Raw genomic sequence first — 18,763 nt, forward strand, 5'->3', positions numbered from 1 at the left:
CATCCATCCATCCATCCATCCATCCATCCATCCCAGCTGTCAACGGGCAAGAGGTGGTCGCCAGTCGATCATAGGACACATAAGAGATGTGTGTTGATTGGTATTTTTTGCTGCCACAGACGTTGTCAGCAGGCGCGGTGTTATGGGTGGGCCCAGGCCCGTCAGGCCCACCCACTTGTACAACTGGCCCATCCTAAATGACTTGGAGAATTTTCAGAACATTTATTTTTAATGATTAAAATCAGCATTTTAATAAAACCCGTAAAACAAAACGTTTCCATTTAAGTAAATAAATAAATAAAAATACAGCACTTATTCGGCTATTATGTGAGATCTAGTCCAGTCACAGCCTTAGACATAATATAGCGGGCCTTCACTGGTCACCCCACAGTAGCGGCGGGTCAAAGGTCATGTGACCGATACGAGGCGTGGCCTACGACGTCAACATTGATTGGCGTGGTTTGCACGAGCAGGAAGCCAGCAGTGACATCACTTTCCAGAAATCCCCTTCAGTGCTGTTTCAGCGACGAAGAGAGCGACGGGAAAATAAAGGAGTTTGCTGCTGTCTGACATTCCCAAGTTTTTCAGCTGATTTTACGACCAAGGCATTAAAGGTGAGTGTGTCTGGAGCTAACGCCGTACCAAACCCTCCCGAGCCGGAAGTCTTACATTCAGCTCACGCTTACCTATCAAGCTAACATTACGGCTAGCTGGTCGCTTCCCTGTTGTGCGTTATCGGAACAAAGACGTTCCTCTCAATGATTCAGCTAAAGGCACTAGTTTTGCCTTCATTCACATGCCTTACCGTATTTGCTAATTTCGTCTAAATACAAGAACTATATCTTTAATCCTGCTAGCAGTGGTGGGGTTGGTCAATTATTCATGACTGTGCAGTGAGACACCGAAACGTTAGCAACGCTGCTTTGCAACATTGTCATGTCGTAACTTGTGTCATATGACAGTAACGTTAGTACCTCACGAAAATTATACACAGACATTTTCTTGGTATTAGAATATAATTGAAACCGTTAATCTATTATAAGACAGCTAACATCACTAAAACCCTAGCTGAGACAAATATATTAAGTGTATTAAGCGTTAACGCAGGAGCTCATGTTGAGAGTTTATTAAGGATCGCTGACGGTAACGTTGCCTCTAATGTCCGAATTAACATAATATAATGTGGCTAATATGGCTAGAGCAGAAAGGGTGGGAGTCTGTTCAAAGCATTACGGACCTGTGTTTCCTTTTCATCGTTGTCACTCCTCCTCCACCTCCTCCTCCTGCTTCCCACTCCCTCTGTGTCTTTCCCAGCCATGTCAATAGACCGAAGTAAGCTGCCAAGAAGACCACATTCTTGTATATAACTCATTCGTTCAGGCTTACTGAAGTTAGCCCCTCTCTGTCCTTTCCAGTTTTCACCAAAGCTTTTGCTTTGCTAATAGTTATCATGCATAGCAGCAGTGAGCACCACAGTGATGAGCTGCTCTCAGTAAAACGATGCATTTATGTGAAAGTGTTCTTGAGCAAGACACTGAACCCCGAGTTGCCCCTGATGGCCAGAGAGCGCCCTGGCTTGTGTGTGTGAATGGGTGAATTCTGTGCTACATATAGGAAATGTACATTTTTAACATTTCAAAGAGCGTCACTTGTCCACTTCCATTTGAACTGCAGTTGCAGAAGTGACTCAAGGATTAGGTTATGTCATGGCAAGAGCTGACCAACCACTCATTTTTTCCAGGCTTATTCACTCATACCTCCGGCCGGCTAGTCTGAATGAGGGAGGAATATAAAGCGAGCAAACAAACACAGCTGAAAAGTAAACACTGGAAGGTATTAAAATGCCTCTCTGTGTCCACTGACACAATGATGCACTTGTCTGCGAGGACTGAGAATAGCAGAATGGAGTACAGGCTGGAGTAGCAGGGAGAGTGAGATGTTGAGGTTAAGTGTTTATTTTAAAGACTGCATTTTTTGCTTACTGGTGTTAAAATGAATGTTTGCCCACATATCCGACCACTGTGTGCCCATGACATATCAGGAAGATCTCATGTTTGAGATGTTTTGAACTTCTTTAAATAGAGTTTTTGGATGTTGTTATTATCACTAATTTTAGTAGTATTATTGCACAGTATGGTGTATATAGGCTTTTTGTGGACTTGATATGTGATGAGATTCATCTGTATGAAGGGGGGGGAGTCAGTGTCTTTTTCTTGACTTGTGTTTTGTTTTCTTATATATCTGGCGTTTGTCTCTGTCATGTCTATCAGTGGATTACTGAATTTCATAGTGTGTTTGGAGGTTGGCCCTAGTGTCTGCTGGTTTTTGTATTATTCTGTCATCCTCCTCACTTTATTTTCCTTTTCCTTATTGAGTAATTGATGTGTTCACATGACTTGTGATTTTGACACAGTTTGTTAAAGTGTGTTGAAGAAAATGGGTAAGAAATCCGTGACGCTTCTGTCCTTGTGACTTTTTCCATACAAATATAGAAGGATTGGAAAGATAAAAGTGTAATCAGTTTGTTTTTTAGGAAAATGTTTTGGCATTTTTGCCTATATTTTAGGACTTACTGACCCGATACACTGGATTGGTGTATGTGTCGATACTGACCTTGCCAAGCAGGTCATATTGGCCATGACATGACCAATCCACATTAAACACAGTTTCTTTGCCATTATCATCAGTTCATTCATTCAGTCATGGCCAGTCACCAGCTCAGTTTAGCCTCATATGACATACATTAAAATAAGTTCTGTGCAGTGAGGTATACAGGTTTTTCAAGTTCAAGTAGCTTTATTTGGAGTACAGAGTATAAGCACATTGCAGTTACTGCAGGAAGTTCCCAGTCATTTAAAGAAGATAAGATCAACAAAGAGCAGGGTGGACTTATCAAGAAAGGGAGATAGGGATGTTGTTTAAGAAGAAAACATAGTCAACATCCAGGTCACATATCGAGTAAAATGCAGTTTTGGAAAAAAAATTGCCCTTTTTTTTTGGATTAGATCAGTATTACAACATACCCTGAGTGGAGGTGTTGCAATCTGTATCAGAGCAGAGCTACAACAATTAGCTGATAATCGATAAGTTGTCAAATAGTGAGTAATTTTTCAGGCAAAACAAAAAACAAAAACATGAAGTCCTGGTCTTGGAGTTTCGGACTGTCAGACATTTGAAGATGTCCTCTTGGACTCTGGGAACTTGTTTTTGCATTTTCACACTTTCCTCACATTTTACAGACCAAATGATCAAAAAACTAATTAGTAGATTGATTTGTGTTGCTATTACATTGTGTATGCCTTAGGCCACTACTATTTTTAACGTTACTACTAGATGTAATCGGTGTGCTTGAGAAGCAGCCAGACTCAAATATACTTGTTTATTACCTGTCATGGCTCTACTGTGTGTCTCAACCTGCTCTGCTGCACTGGATAAACTCAGTCAGCTGACTGACATTTGTCTTTCGTTTCCTCTTCCTCCTTCAGGCTGCTGTTTTGTTTTTGTGTTGTCATAATGAATTCTTCTTTCGTAATTAACCATTGTCTGTGCTTTACACTGTCATGCTTTTTCCCCTCCACCCATGTTTACTCTTGTATTATGTGGCAGCCTGTACTTCATACGTCACCTGTATGTACACACCCAAGTGTTTTTCAGTCTAATATCTTACCAATAATTTCAACAGAAAGCTGTCTCTTGAAAACCGTGTCGAAGTGCAGTTTCACAATGCAGCTGAGCTTGAACAAGAGTAGATGAATAAAATAGAAAGATGTCAAATGTTTCCACAAGGTCGAAGTCAACAGGCACACCCGTCATGAGAAGATAAGATGACGTGGTGCCAGAGTGAAGTGATCAACTGTGATGTCACAAATTCATGACACACATCAGAATAAGTGCACCTATTATTGTCAGTGTGCTTTACACATAAGGACAGTATCAATGTGTGCAGCCGTCCAGTAGCTGATGTGTTGTGGCAGTTTGTGCTCCTGTTCTATTTCTGGAGCTTTGCTGTCAGTGCTGAAATGTGTTTTTATGAAAGTTAACTCGGTCCATGGATTATTTCCGCGCTGAATCTCCTTAATTATGTTGTGTTTGTCACTCACCCAAATGCTGTGCGTGAATGCAACATTGATGTTTATGATGATATAAGACCGTGAGATGATACAAATTTGCCTAGCAGCAATTTCCTGAGATTTAAATCATTATACCATGATACATTTCAATCGTGGATTTTATTCATATTGACAAACCGTAGCTGTACTGTAATTTTATGTTGTTGTTGTTGTTGTTTTTTTTTTATGTTGTTAACATTAGACAAACACAAGACAAAAGCAAAAGGAATTTTCACACTGGGCATTTTTGGTTGAAAAATTACCGAAATTATGAATCAGTTATCAGAATAGTTGTGATTAATTTTCTGTGAACTGACTAATCGCTTCATCTCTGACTTCACTCATTCCTAATGGTGTTCATTTATTGATGTTTCTGTCTCCGATGTGTTTGTGATGCAGCCTGATTTGGAAGTTTATCTTGGATGAACCTGCTCAATGCATGTCAAGCATTCTCAGGTGTTGTAGCGCTGGCTCATTTTGCTTTCTGAATGTTTCCCCATCAGTCACTCATGTTATTTCATCTCTCTGCCATCTAACTCTGGTTAGGTAACAGCATTGTTTTGGTTTTGTCAGTCCAGAAACAGAAGAATGCAGCTGAAAACTGCATGCAGCCACATGGTTGGTTTTAATTCCCAGTACAATAATCAGCACTAGCACATCACAGGAAGTCATTTAACTCAATATTGATGTAAAATATAGCCTAATGGATTCATGGAGTAAAAAGGTAAGGGGTAATATGAAGTTATGTGAGCTTATCCCAGTCAATTGCCTGATGAGGCTTATGTGACTGGTTTGTTGTCCCATACAGCTTTGCCTTTCTCAAGGTCCTCCCCTCACAGCTGTTTGTGTTTTCTCCTCAGGATGTCCCTGTATCCATCCCTGGAGGACCTCAAGGTCGACAAGGTTATCAAGGCAAGTGTGGTCAGCTTAGTACTTTTGATCATCTGTACAGTAAACTAGATGTTTGCAAATATGATTCCGACCTGTAAAGCTGAGAAATGTAGCAAATATAGCAACATTGCAGGGGCATTAAAATACACACAGATTACTCAGAGTAGCCCTGGAACTTTGTCATTATAGCATCTCATTGAATGTTATTGAAGATGTCATTTGTTGCCCCTGTGCATTGTTGTGGAGGAAAGCATATTCTGCAATCACTTAATCTGATTATCCTTACTTGTATTGCTTAGGCTCAGTGTACCTCCGCTTCATTTTGAAGTGTGTGAAAGTACTCTGTTTAAAACCATCTATTCAAGGCTTCACTGTTAATATTTTTTTCAAATGACATCCATTTCTAATGAAGATTCATGTTTCCCTCTTCAATCATTTCTCTTGTGTTGTGCTGATGACAGTTGCCTTTCATCCAGTATTTACCATTTTCTGTCCATGTACGCTTCCAGTTGACTGTTACATCTGATCGCTTTCTAGGCCCAGGCCCAGTTTGCCCAGACTACCACCCCCATGCCAGCCATCACTGAGGGAACCTACCAGCCTCAGCTTGCCACTGCTGGGATGCCAGGATCAAGTGAGTCTCACATACACTATTGAAAGTTTTTAGAGAGTATTTTATCTGTTTTTTAACTAGTCTGCCTTTAGGGAAAAACCAAACATTTTTTTCTAACAGAAAGACCTTCACTGGTATCTGCTTTTGGTTTTTTTTTGTCATTTTGTGTCTGTGTGTGGGGGGGTCTGTGCTTCTGAGCCTGTGCTGTTCTTTAGAAGAGACCAGTTCTGGAGTATTATGAAAGGATAAAGACAGTTGAAGTGAGGACTGTGATGGGAGGAGGAGTTATAGGGTCTTTGGACAATAATGGGAGTGAATGTGCCCTCCACACCGGCTATGATTTCTCTCTCTTTTGCTCAGTGTTTGTGACTCTCTATTTCATTTTCTCTCATTGTATTAGTGAGTTCATGTGAAAGTAGACATGAACTCTGCAGTAAGCCAGAGTGACATGAAAGAAAAGAGAGAGAAAGGAGGCAAAGATAAAACGTGGGTAAATGATGGATAAGGGGCCACTTTTCTGCTGATTTTCACTTACTCCTCCCCCTTTTTCCTTTCTCCCACTCATTCAGTTTCTCTCTTCTCTGTTTGGATGCAAAGTCCTGTGGGCTTTTGGTCTTTTGTTTTTACCTCAGCAGAACTAGCTATGAGTCACCATGGAGACTGGCACTGGTAGTTGTGCTGGGACAGGGCATGATGGGAAAAGAGAGAGGAGGAGGAGGAGTTGATTTGAAAAGGAGGGTGGGAGGGAGGAGGGAGAGACCCAGGGATGTAAGGGTGAGCTAGAAGAGAGAGGGGAGGAGTTTGTTCTCCTGGTGTGGAGTGGAGAAACAGAGGGAGGTGAAGGGGGACGGTGAGCCAGACTCAGAGTCAGCTAGTGGAATTTCTCAGGTGACATGAATCCAGATCCTCATGGACTGACAGATGTTTGAAATAGAGTTAAAGGGCCATTTTCGAGAAACTGTAGCTCAAGATAAACTTTTGAGAAGAAAGGGGTCAGGTGAGGAGGGCTACACTGCAAGAACGGTTAAATAGTGTTGAACAAAAGGGCAGAGTTAGCCAAGCCTTTTTTTTGGATTTGTGTATGTGGGTTGATGTGGAGCAGCCGTGTGTGGGAGAGTTCAGTGACAGAGACGCTGGTGAAACAGGAAGGCACAAAAACATAAACGAGGAAAATGAGAAAGTGACTGTTATTACAAGGCATTCTCAGTTTTTGGAGAGAATTACTTTTATTTATTGTTTTTGTATTAGGGCCTAGTGCAGGAGTACTGGATGAATCGAGAAATGCATGCTTCTATCATTTTATATATTTGTATATACTTTATATACACGTATATACTTTTTATGGTTGCCAACTATTTCTCTTGTTTTTATCTTATTTGTTGAAATACATACAGACATCTGATGGAATGTTAACAAACCTCCCCTCAGTACATCTGAGGCTGATGAAATGTAGTATTGGACAAATTTCAGTTTTTGCCAGATCATGGTGCTGCACAAGAAGTTACAAGGTCACCAAATTCATTACAGTTCATCCTGAGACAAACAGGTCTGTTCCAAAGTTGTTCAGATATATCCCAAACAGCCAAAAATGTCAACCGGTTGGTTGCTCTAAAGAAACAAGTCAGGTGATCACCAAAGACATCAGGATTTATCCTCCAGGCACCATCAGTGTGTGTACAGAATTTCATACCAATCCATCCAATAGTTGTTGAGAGATGTCAGTCTGGACCGAAGTGGTGGAGCGACCGACATTAACATCCATAAAGTCATTCTGTTAGTCAGGCTAAAAGCACAATATCAGCACATTCTGACCACTTGTCGTGACTCTTAAGTGTAATAACATGACTAGCTGAATTCAGCACTATGTAGGAGAACTGATCTGATAAGAACCACTATGCTGGCTGTGGTTAATATTTGTAAGACTGTTGGAAGAAAGTCTTTCTCTCTTTGTGGCAGTGTGTGTTAATCATGGTAAAATGCAGGTGCAAGGTGACACTAAACAGCAGCCATCAACCTTCTCAAAGTGACACATTCCCACTGTGTAGATAGGGTTAGGGTGGAACACAATGGAAAAAGCACCTAGTCATTCCCAAACGCAGCACTCTTTGGGCGTTGCCCCAGCCAAACCATATACTGCGATTCTTTTTGGCACTGACACGCATGGAGCCTTCTGGGTATTTGCTAATCACATAAGAACAAGTAAATTCTAAATAACTGGCCAACATGCATATTCATGTATGTCACTTTGTAGCCACTGGCAGATTTAACTTGTGCTTATTTTCCTACTTTTCATGACGTCTTCATTGCTTCCTTACATTTTGAGACTATTGGAAGAAAATAAAATAAAATGAGAGGCTGCTACCCTACCTCCTGAGGGTGTCATGGCTCATGCACTAGGAAGGTATTACCGATTTGCATAAAAACTTTGTGTATTTATGTCTTAATGCTGCTACAGATACAAGAAGACGGAGGTGTACACGCAGGCCATGTGTGAACGGCAGCATTTCAGGGTACATGCCAATACGTCTGTGTTGTAAATGAAAGCAGTAACATTGTAGGGACAAGCCCATAAAGCAGTAATGTTTCCACGTCAGCTTTCTCTTCATCTCTGTGAATTATTCCAGACAAACTGACACCACAGCAGCATCAAGGCTCTCCTTCACAAATTCTCCTTCAGAATGAGGTTTCAGCTTCTTAGCCATTAGCTCGCTGACCACAGAACTCGCCTGCATAACACTGTCTCTGTCAGAATGTGGTCTGTGAAAGCTGCTTGTTGGGCAGCCAAAGGCTGCTGAATAACATAAACTTTATGCAATCACATTTGTCATTAAGATTGGCCTTTGTCATCACTGTATGCACATACCCATAAAAACACTTTACTTTGACTTCAACATAAAAATAATCATTTGTCCATTTCTTTTGGAAAGCACGACACTCTGCTTCTACTTTTGTTTTGTTGACAGGCATCGTGGTGCATTGACTTGATATCGCTATATGCATATGGCATTCAGGGGCTGCTCAGAACAATGAAGTAGTCTACTACTTTATGTTATTTTCTGTACAACTGAAAAAGTAATTTTTCGAGTTTATGAATTATCTCGTGGGCCGGATCAAACAGTCTGGTGGGTTGTATATGGCCTGAAGGCCAGAGGTTCCCCATTCCTGATGTAAAGGGTTTAGTACATCTGACGAAAGAAGCTTTCTTGTGGAGTGAGCAAACCAATCACAAGACTCTGCTGATGACGTATTTGAATCTCCACATTGTGGTTAGCATCCGCAAGAGTGACATTACCACCATCTGCTGGATTGTCCCTTGTCCCATCTATTCTGCCATTGTCATGGCATATGTGAAAAGGTGCATGACCGAAATGTTCCTGACCATGTAGTGAAAATCACTAGTGGTGCCTGAAAGGTTATCCCAGTAATTTACCAAGAACTTTGTGTGAAAGAGGCTTTAGAGATTATCGTGGCCTTTCCATCATAGCAAGGAACTGAATACTGATGCCAGGAAAGTTTTACTGCACTGTAACACAGAGTGCTCATTATCAGCATTCTTCCAATGATGGACGGCATCAATAAAATATGAAGAGTAGGAAAGAATGAGATCAGCTAAAAAGACAACTTAGGTGAGACTAATATAACAGTGTTTACACACCTGTGACTTCAAAATTTCAAAAACAAAACAAAAATGTACAATCAGATGGAGACTAACTGACATGTCTTCAGTGCTGCAGTTTAGTGGAAGTGTAAATAGAAAGTCTGGGCAGGAAGTTGAGGCTGGATTTTACCAAGACATACACACAGTATGTACACTATTACCATATACTCATTTATTCATTATGTAACATGTAATAAGCCCCCCCCCCATCTCTACCCTGCCAACCACCTGCCTCTCACTCAACATCTCCCACCTGCTTGGCTTCCCTCCTCTCTCTCGATTCTCCTAGGCTTGTACCCGAACCTGGAGGACCTTGGAGACTACATGGGTCTGGCCCTCAACAGTGATGAAGTCCAGAGGAACCTGGCCCTGTTGCCTGTGGCTGATAATGTGAGTGTTTGTGTGTGTCCCGGGGATGTGCGTCCATGGATGCAAACTTCTGAAAGTGTGGATGCATTATTAAAAGAGTGCTCTGCTGGTTCAGCATTGCACTCTTGACATTGTAATTCTATAATCATGTGTATACATCATTCATGAATGCTAATAAACTGAGGCTCAGTTGTCAGAGACATGATGGACAGTTTAAAAAAAGGCTGAAAGGCTTCTTTGTAAAAACCTGGTGCCTACATTACCCAAAATGCAACCTGACTGGCAACAGTTCGGTCTGACATTCAGGTAAGTTATGCTAGTAGTGGCTAATGTAGTCTGGAGCGTCTAGCCTGTGGCAGAGATGAAGAGACGAGTGCAGATGTCTGGTTAGCTCACATCTCTCTAACGCCACACCCCCAGATTGTTTTCATATTCAGACTTGTAGTTTTCAGCCCCAGCTGATGCTGATTCAAGTAGCTTCACTTGAGGACATTTATCTGACTTCACACAGCTCCCTCTGGAGACACTAGAGCTTTAATACAGGTGCAGTAGGACTCTGCAACATTTTGAAACAGACTTTGATGTGTAAAATCAGTGGAGTTCCCCTCTGACATCCTCATGCCATTTTAAAACATTGTTTTTAGAATTTGGATCAAAAACAAGGCAAGACCCATATTATTGAAAAAAGACATCTTGAGTTTCAGGTCACATTAAAGCGTCTCACTTCAAACCATCCGTCCTCAGTGATTAAAAACCTGTTTTTGGTAGACATATCAGAGCATAACAGTGTTCTGTTCCTGGAGATCCACATTACTGAATGACTCACTGCAGGCCTGGAGCAGTGTGTGTAGGAGGGTGTGAGCTCTTCACTCCCCTCCAACTGCGTGTGTGTATGTGTACATGCACATCCTGCAGATGTCAAGGCTCTCACAGCACCCTAACTTGTCAGTTGGTATTTAACCATCTGTGTTCTCTGCCATTTGCTGATATCTTCACCTCTACCATTGTTTTGTCTAATGTTTTTAATTTCTACATTGTTTGTGCAAAGCATGTTAATGATGAAGTTTCCAGCAGCAGTGCCTAAAGATTTCCTGATCTCATTCACGGGTGGAGGAGGAGATGAAACTGAATCCTCCCACATACCTCTTTTTGATGCAGTATTCCTTTTTATCTCAGCTGAATTTAAATGTAACATGTGTCTTTAATGCGTTCTTCCTCTCACCTCCCTCACTCAATTTCCCTCTTGCTCTTTGTCATCCCACCTCTTCACTTTGTCACCTCCCTTGCTGCCTGGCTTCCGTCCTCCCCTCCTCAGCAAGTGGCAGTTCCCTCCAGCTCAGGTGTTGGGGGGATGGTGCGACCTGTCACAGGGGCAGACGTTGGCATCAGGAGGGCAGAGATCCGCTCAGGGCTGCGGGAAATTATCCTCTGTAAGGACCAGGACGGGAAGGTGGGACTCCGGCTCAGGGCCATCGACAATGTGAGTCAGCATCACAAACTCTTTGACAGGCACCTGTTCTTTTACCAATAATTCAACGCGGACTGACTGTCATTTTCACCCCCATTAACACTGATGACGGAGGAGATCCACACCCCTCTGTCCTTCCACGCAAGGTCTGGGTTGAGATCTGGGTCAGACTCTGCTTCACTAGGTGTAAACATTCAGAGTTTAACCTTTTTACTTTGTATCTGGTAATCCAACAGGTTGATCATGAGGAGTTTCACCAAAATTAATTTACCAACTGATACTAGAAACATGAGTTTCTATCATTTAGGATACACTTTAGTGGTTGACAATTTAAATTTCATTAAAATACGTCGCTAACATTAATTTTCCTGTGCTTCTTTCACAGTAAAGGCATACCACTGCCTTCACATTAAAACGGATTCATGTTGAGATGCATGCAGGAAGTGCTGTGTTGTTATGAGTAGTTACTCAGACATGAGTGTTTTACTCATTAGCTACTGTAAATGTGAATGTTTCGACTAAACCCATTTGATCCATGAGGAGATGACCACTGCCCACTGCTCTGACTAGTCACAACCCCCTATTGAACACACCTGCGTCTGATGATGTTACAACCTGTCCAAGTCGAGTAACCGACCAGTTTCTATAATCATGTCAGTATTCCTGGGACTCATGTGTAGCGCTATAATTAGGGTAACTTGCTTAAGTTAGTGACTAAAACTGGCACTGGGTGGTGTTTATTATCAGTACCAAGAACAGCATTTGTACAAAGTCTTGAAAGTTTGGAGAAGATAACCTTTAATTTTTTCAAGGTTAGGAATATGCTTGAATTCAAATATACCTGAAAAATGCTTCATTTCCAACATAATCTGGTATTCCATCTTCACAATGACTCATGTAAAGCAAAAATCTTTTAGTATTTGAAATGAAACAATCTCATCATCATATGCCATTGATATTAGTGAGCATTAAAGCTGCAGTAGGTAACTTGTATAAAAGTAATTTTTTGTCATATTTGCTAAAACTGCCTCTATGCCCAGACAGGGCAACATGTAATCTGTGAAAAAAAAAAAATGGCTCCACTGGTCCCACCTACTGCTCCTACTGTGATTTGCAAGAATCCACTGTGGCCAACACAAAACAACCAATCAGAGCCAGAGGAGCATCTGTGGGAGTTTCTGACATCTGTCAATCACTACTCACACACGCTGCGAACTGCCCCCTCCCTCCACTCATACTGCTGGCTACCGCTCAGTCAAACAGCTCTGTGAGCGGCGTCAGGAGGCGAGTGAAAGCTATGGCGGAGCAACAGCCACCTGCAAAGGAGAAACTGCTCCTACCGCCGCTGCCAACAACAGCATATACGGCTAAGACAACAAATAACCATGAAGCTAATATGGTGATTGTTACAGTAACTCTCTGCAGCGAGTACGGTATGTTAGTGACTGTGATGTAGCAGCTGGGCGGAGTTAGCTTGTTTCTGATGCTAAAGCTAACGTTACTGGTTGTTTCGGCAGCCGCGCAGACGCCACAGGGAGGAGGGGATTGTAGGCAGGGCATGAGTGCAGCGGAGAGGGAGGGACGTGGAACTTGTGTTGGTTCCAATTTTCAGGCTCAGTCTGTTCTCTTCTCCAACTTACCTACTGCAGCTTTCAGTAATCATAATCAAAACAATCAAAGTAAATATGAACAGCTGGCAATATGCACAAAGTGACATGGACACAAACTCATTGATTGCTCCGGGTATGAAGGAATTCTGTGAACTTTATTTTTCACAGTTGACCTCAAATTTATTCCATCCATCCATCCATTTTCTATGCCGCTTATCCCTTTTGAGGTCGTGGGGGGGCACCTCAAATTTATCTCACACAAAACAAAAGAGATACTTCACTCAAAATATGATTCTACCTTTTTTCACTCAATTGGCAATTCCAGGGAATATATGGTGAGAAAAAAAATATTTCAAAACAGATGTGTTTATGTATTTACATAAACACATCTGTAAACACATATGTATTTACATATACAATAGCAAAACTTACAGGTTCTAAATTTGAAGGCTGTATTGATTCATCCTTGAGCTTCAGTTTTTAAGTGAATCCTGCTTTGTATTGGTCCTCAAAGCAGTCTGAAGTAAAGTTATGAGTGCATACATACGTCCTAGGAGTTTCCAAGGTGGTGGTGGTTTTCTGGGGACATTTCCATCAAGTTAATCCACTGCGACTCCACTTCACCTCAAATGGTGAGAGTAGATGAAGACTGTTATCGGCTCTCCTCGTAATGTTACCTTCAACATCATGATGCTAGCACAGTTGCCATTTTATCTGGAAAATTTTGTTTGTGTGCAGCCCTCTACCTGCATGTCATCACAGCCACAGTAAAGCCCATTTTTAATATGCTAAACCAATTATCACAACCCTGAAGATATTGCAAAATCCATGTCGTGGCAGAATGTGACACCAGTGATGGTGACAAAACTTGTGTTCTCCCCATCACCAATTTATAGTAACAATTTTGATAAATGACAAAGGCTTTGAGAGTCTCAAAATGTTTCGTGTAGGTACCTTGAAAGTGCTTGAATTTTCTTCTTTAAAAGCTGCAGGACCCTGTAGTATGCTGTAAGGAAAACAACCAAAAGTTTGTGTTTGTGTTCTCATGTCTTCTCATACTGTACATGGCCAGCATGCAAATGGTAATAGGCTCTTGGAAGTAGTTAATTATTCAGTTTGTATTCATTTATATTAATAGAGTGGGCAGCCTTTGAAATGCCTGCAATGATTTGGCAAAACCATCAGTGTACTGTTGAATGACCCAGCACATTTTAACGGTACTGAGTTCTCAAAATGAAGGACATCATTCCAATCAAATCATTTCATTATACTGCATCAAGTAAAACAGTGAAACTAATTCTTTGAAAAGACTTTACATAGGAGCCTTCTGTTGGTTCTTTTTTGTTTAATTCCTCTCACTCTTTCAAATATCTAGTAACATGTTGTCTGTTTCTGAGCATTTTAGCTCCTCTTTCCTGTCTGCGTTCTTGCCTCCTCCACTATGAGCATCTGTCTTCTTCTCTTCCTCCAGTCCTTGCACTCATTTTGAACGTGTTGTTCATTTCCTCTTTCATCTCTCAGGGAGTGTTTGTCCAGCTGGTGCAGGCTAACTCCCCTGCGGCCCTGGCTGGACTGCGTTTTGGGGACCAGGTCCTTCAGATCAATGGGCAGAACTGTGCTGGCTGGAGCGTAGACAAGTCCCACAAGGCCCTGAAGGCTGCGGCCGAGACCCGCATTGAGCTCGTGGTCAGGGACAGGTGAGGAGGGTTTAATACACAAGATTTTAACAGTGGTCTCAAACCTTCCGTCAGGACTCTGCATTTCTAGTGGTCCCAGTTTGATCAGTTTCGATGTGCTGGCCTGCCTGAGATGTGTCTCAGCTGTTTTGTTGCCACTTGTTTAATTTTCGCTGTGATTGTAAATTCAGTTAATCTTTAAGTCTGTCACCGGTGTTGTTCGCTAACATTATGGGCATAGACAAAACGTAAATAAAATGTAAGCTGCTGCAGCAGAGGGTACTGTTTAGTAGTTAGAAGCATACAATGATTAAAACAGTTACTCTTTTGTCTGTCTGCCTTTTATGTTATCCTTTATTTTTCATTTGATGATGTCATGCATTTTGTTAGATTTTTTTGTTGTGGTTTATTTTCCAATGTCTGGCCTCATCTGTATCCCTGATGTGTCTTTTACATGATGTGGAACAGTTGTGGTTTAACATTGCTCTATAAACTACTCTGCATCCATTTGTCTTATGTGCAAACAGCTTTATTGTGGTATTTTGGAAATACATACACAACTCTTCCTCTGCATGTGTAAAGGAAATGCTTCAGTTTGAGGAAAAGATGAGAGGCTGCTACCTGATGAGCTGAGGACCTTATGGCTCATGTGTATAAACATAGACATCACCAATGTGCACGAAACCTTGGTGCATAAATTAGTATCTATTTATATATCTGAATTAGTGTTGAGCAGGTAAGCTTTTCTGGTTTTCTGAACAATTTCACAGTACTTGAGCTGAAATGTTGGGCGCCCTCTGCTGGCTGTGCCTTCTCTTGCACTTTGCTGCTCAGCTCTTCTTTTAGTTTTGTTTTCATGAGCATTATCAGATAGTTTCATGTTACTTTGTATTTTCCTTTGTGTTTCTTAGTCTTTCATGTTTTCCTGATCATTATCACAAATGGTACGTTGTAGTTTTTCATACCACAGTCTGACACCTGTGCATACTAATTCATTTCTGTGTATCTGCGTGTGTCTCCAGGCCTTTTCAACGCACTGTCACCATGCACAAAGACAGCTCTGGCCACGTGGGCTTTATCTACAAGTCTGGTAAAATCACCTCACTGGTCAAGGATGGCTCTGCTGCGCGCAACGGACTGCTGACTGAACAATACATCTGTGAAATCAACGGACAAAACGTTATTGGACTCAAGGTCAGACACTTGTTTCTGCATATGAGTCTTTTCATCAAATAGTTTTCTCATTGATGGAAACTGTTTACTAAGTGGCAGTAATGTGTATACTGTACTGTAAGTTGAACATCTCTGATGCTTATAAAATCTTTGGTGGCTAATTTGAATTTTTCATCGGGATGGCTGCTTTCATGCTGCAGAGTGTAGCATAATGTGGGAACGTGCAGCATTCACCAGCTACAGATGTGAAGTAAAGTGAAAGGGTGTTTTGTTCTGTCAGTAATGTAGCCACAGTTTGCTTTTAGTCCTGTGTTTTCTTTGGTACATGTGTAGCTTCATGCTGCCCTGGCTTTGAACGTGTTTTAGGCCTAAATGTAGAAATTTTGCTTTGCTTGCTCTTAAAAACCTAACATTTGATGGCAGTTCATTAATCACATGAGGTCCTCACATGTCACTGTGTCTGTGTGAACTTTTCAGGATTCTCAGATCAAGGACATTCTGACCACCTCTCCAACTGCCATGACCATCACCATCATGCCAAAGTTCATCTATGAACACATGATTAAGAGGTAGGACTTCAACATTTTTATTAATCTTGTGTCATTATCATACAAAAAGAGGTGACGGCACAGCAACTACACACACACTACATTAAAGTACTGCACGACCTGCTGTCAGCCAGTAGAATCTGATTTTCACACGGATTGGAACTGAAAGGCATGTGTGTGGAAGCGACCTTGAATGAACCCAGTGTGAAGATGGATTTTTCATTACCCTGTTTGCTGACATGCTTATGGATGTGATTTTTTTTTTTTTTTTTTTTTGTCCAGGATGTCCACTGGTCTCCTGCGGTCAGCCATGGATCACTCTGTCCCTGAAGTGTGAAGACCAGCAGGACGGCTGTAAACTGTCATGATGTCTTCAATGCAGAGATATCTCTCTCGCTCTCTCTCTCTTTTCCTTTTCCTTCCTTATCTTTATTCTCTCTCTCTCTCTCTCTCTCTCTCTCTCTCTCTCTCTCTCTCTCTCTCTATCTTTCCGTCTTCATACCAAACCACCTCCTGCGTCACAATCATCATTGGCGCTGATTCTCACCCTTAACATATTCATAAAATGCCTTTTTTTCTATTTTTCAGTTCAATATATTCTTTACCTTTTCTACATTTTCCTTGTCTCTGTTGACATGTCTAGTACTTTTTATATGTTAACTCTTAGTCAAAGTATTACCTGTTTATTTTCCTGTTTTATATTTGAGATCAAGGACAGTACAATTTTTTTTTAAGCCATGCACACTATCATGAGTCCAGAGCTTCCTCCTCATTGTGGAGATGAATCATTGGCACGTGAAGTTTCATCTTGTCAAAATGCTGTAGAAGCCACCGCTCAGTCATCAGAGCCTCACCATGTAGATTACGGCTGTGCTCCCAGTCCCTGCACTTGGCCCCTAATGTGTGTACGTAAATAATCTGATCTGAATTAACACCTAGGGCCTCGTGTGAAAACCTTTGCTGACTTGGTTCTAGGTTCCAGTGTACATTGTCATTTTTACTCAGCCAGTAAAACTAGTATGTTTTAGCTAAGGAGTTTTTTAGTTTATACCATGTCTTGGTGGAAATTAGTTGATTTTGGCATCGAGATTAGTTTTTTCTTTTTTTGAATATCCAACATTTATGGTCCCTGGCTTCAAAAATAAAAGTGACAGTTACAACTTCTCAAATGGATGCCGACGTGTCGCTGTGGCACATTTCCTGTGTCTGCGGGCAGCTGTCACGATGAGACTCTGATGTGTTGAATTTGTAGGTACTGGGAACGCTGTGCACATTCCAGGGGAAAGTGTAGGGAAAGGGGCCGCAGTAGATGCTTGTTGCCCTATGCAGCTGGGACTAAGCCCTGTCCACAAACACTGGAAGAGCTATGAGACCGTCAAAGGCATGTAAGCAAGATCACAGTGCAGTATGTGATAAGCCGTCCGGCGTGTTTGTTGGATATGGTCTGTTGATTCAAAACATTTTTTGAGGGATTTGGATTTGTTTGGACAGGGTCTGTGCTGGGCCGCCCACTAAGTGCACTTTCCACTACCTTTTTAAGAGGTTGTCTTTCCTGTATCCATTTCAACAGTTGTGCTCTTTTTAATTATTGTGTTTGTGGTGCCTCATGTTAATGAGAGAACTCATGAAAACATATTGACTATAGAAAACTGCTTCAATTTGATGCTGAAAATCACCTGCTCAAATTGAAGGCATTCATATTCCACATCAGGGGTTTAGCCAATGAACCTGCTCTCCTCTGCTCAGTGTTGTTAGAGGACGTCCCAATGTAATATTCCCTCGACTGATGAGCGCAGTGAGAATGAGCAGAGCTCTCAGTTGTGAATTCCTACTTGTTATATAAAGTTGCTCCTTTTAATGCTGTTCATGTTTGGATGCATGTATTCCTTTAATTTTCTAGGTATGCAATCTGATAAACATCACTGTCATTCTGTAAGAAAATGCTAGAAAAATCTAAAAGTTTATATACGAATGTAACCAAGATAATATTGTAAAACAAATTAAACAGTCTTTCTGTTCACATCAGCTTGGTGGCGTTGTCTTCCGCTCTCGACATTTATCCTTGTTAATGTTATATTCTTCAGAATCAGTGTGTTTGGGGGGAAAATGTGACAAATAATTCCACACACACTGATGATATCAAGCAAGAAAAACACCCAGAGATATTAGATTCAGACAAACACACAGATGAAGACAACAGAAAGGTTTCCTCCATGCTGTTTAATATAGGGGCTTCTGGTCTTTCTTTATACAGTGTGGTGGGAGTGTGAATGGAGAAGTACCCTACTGATGTATTTCGCTGTACACACTACTATTGCCATTAAAATAGTTAATTTACATGACGTTATCTGTAGACATCAGTGATGTCAGTTTCCTATAAAGGCGTTGAATGTCCTTAATGGTAGGATGTCAAAGGACTTGACCTCTGTATACATTAATTATCATTACATAGGCTATGGAACACAGACAGTCAGACACGGAATAAAGCATATAATGACAATACACATTCAAATATTGACCAAAAAAAGCCAAACACCCCCCACCTCCTCCTGTCTTCCCCCAGAAATATTCAGCATTGTGTGTCTAAGGATATACGTAGTATATAATCACTCAGTCACCCCCTTCCACCCACATACTGTACACTGGCA

General features: G+C 41.3%; 1 protein-coding gene and 1 pseudogene across 1 annotated transcript; both read left to right on the forward strand.

Moving 5' to 3' along the window:
• LOC139335587 (tubulin alpha-1C chain-like) overlaps positions 1–18,763 on the forward strand; it is a 328,997-nt pseudogene that overhangs the window by 732 nt on the left and 309,502 nt on the right.
• Positions 337–18,135, forward strand: sdcbp2 (syndecan binding protein (syntenin) 2). Its single transcript, XM_070969589.1, has 9 exons — positions 337–614; positions 4,970–5,021; positions 5,538–5,634; positions 9,561–9,661; positions 10,956–11,120; positions 14,240–14,415; positions 15,417–15,588; positions 16,045–16,136; positions 16,398–18,135. The coding sequence occupies exons 2-9, from the start codon at positions 4,971–4,973 to the stop codon at positions 16,450–16,452; spliced, it is 909 nt and encodes a 302-aa protein (XP_070825690.1). The 5' UTR covers positions 337–614; position 4,970; the 3' UTR covers positions 16,453–18,135.

Source organism: Chaetodon trifascialis, chromosome 8, assembly GCF_039877785.1.
Source record: "Chaetodon trifascialis isolate fChaTrf1 chromosome 8, fChaTrf1.hap1, whole genome shotgun sequence".
NCBI classification, from domain to species: Eukaryota; Metazoa; Chordata; class Actinopteri; order Chaetodontiformes; family Chaetodontidae; genus Chaetodon; species Chaetodon trifascialis.

Bases quoted from the DNA above. Each gene is read 5' to 3' on its own strand.
- sdcbp2 (XM_070969589.1), top strand. From the start codon at position 4,971: ATGTCCCTGTATCCATCCCTGGAGGACCTCAAGGTCGACAAGGTTATC. The intron at 9,662-10,955 runs GTGAGTGTTTGT...TCCCCTCCTCAG, and splicing joins TGTTGCCTGTGGCTGATAAT to CAAGTGGCAGTTCCCTCCAG. The intron at 16,137-16,397 runs GTAGGACTTCAA...TTTTTTGTCCAG, and splicing joins TATGAACACATGATTAAGAG to GATGTCCACTGGTCTCCTGC.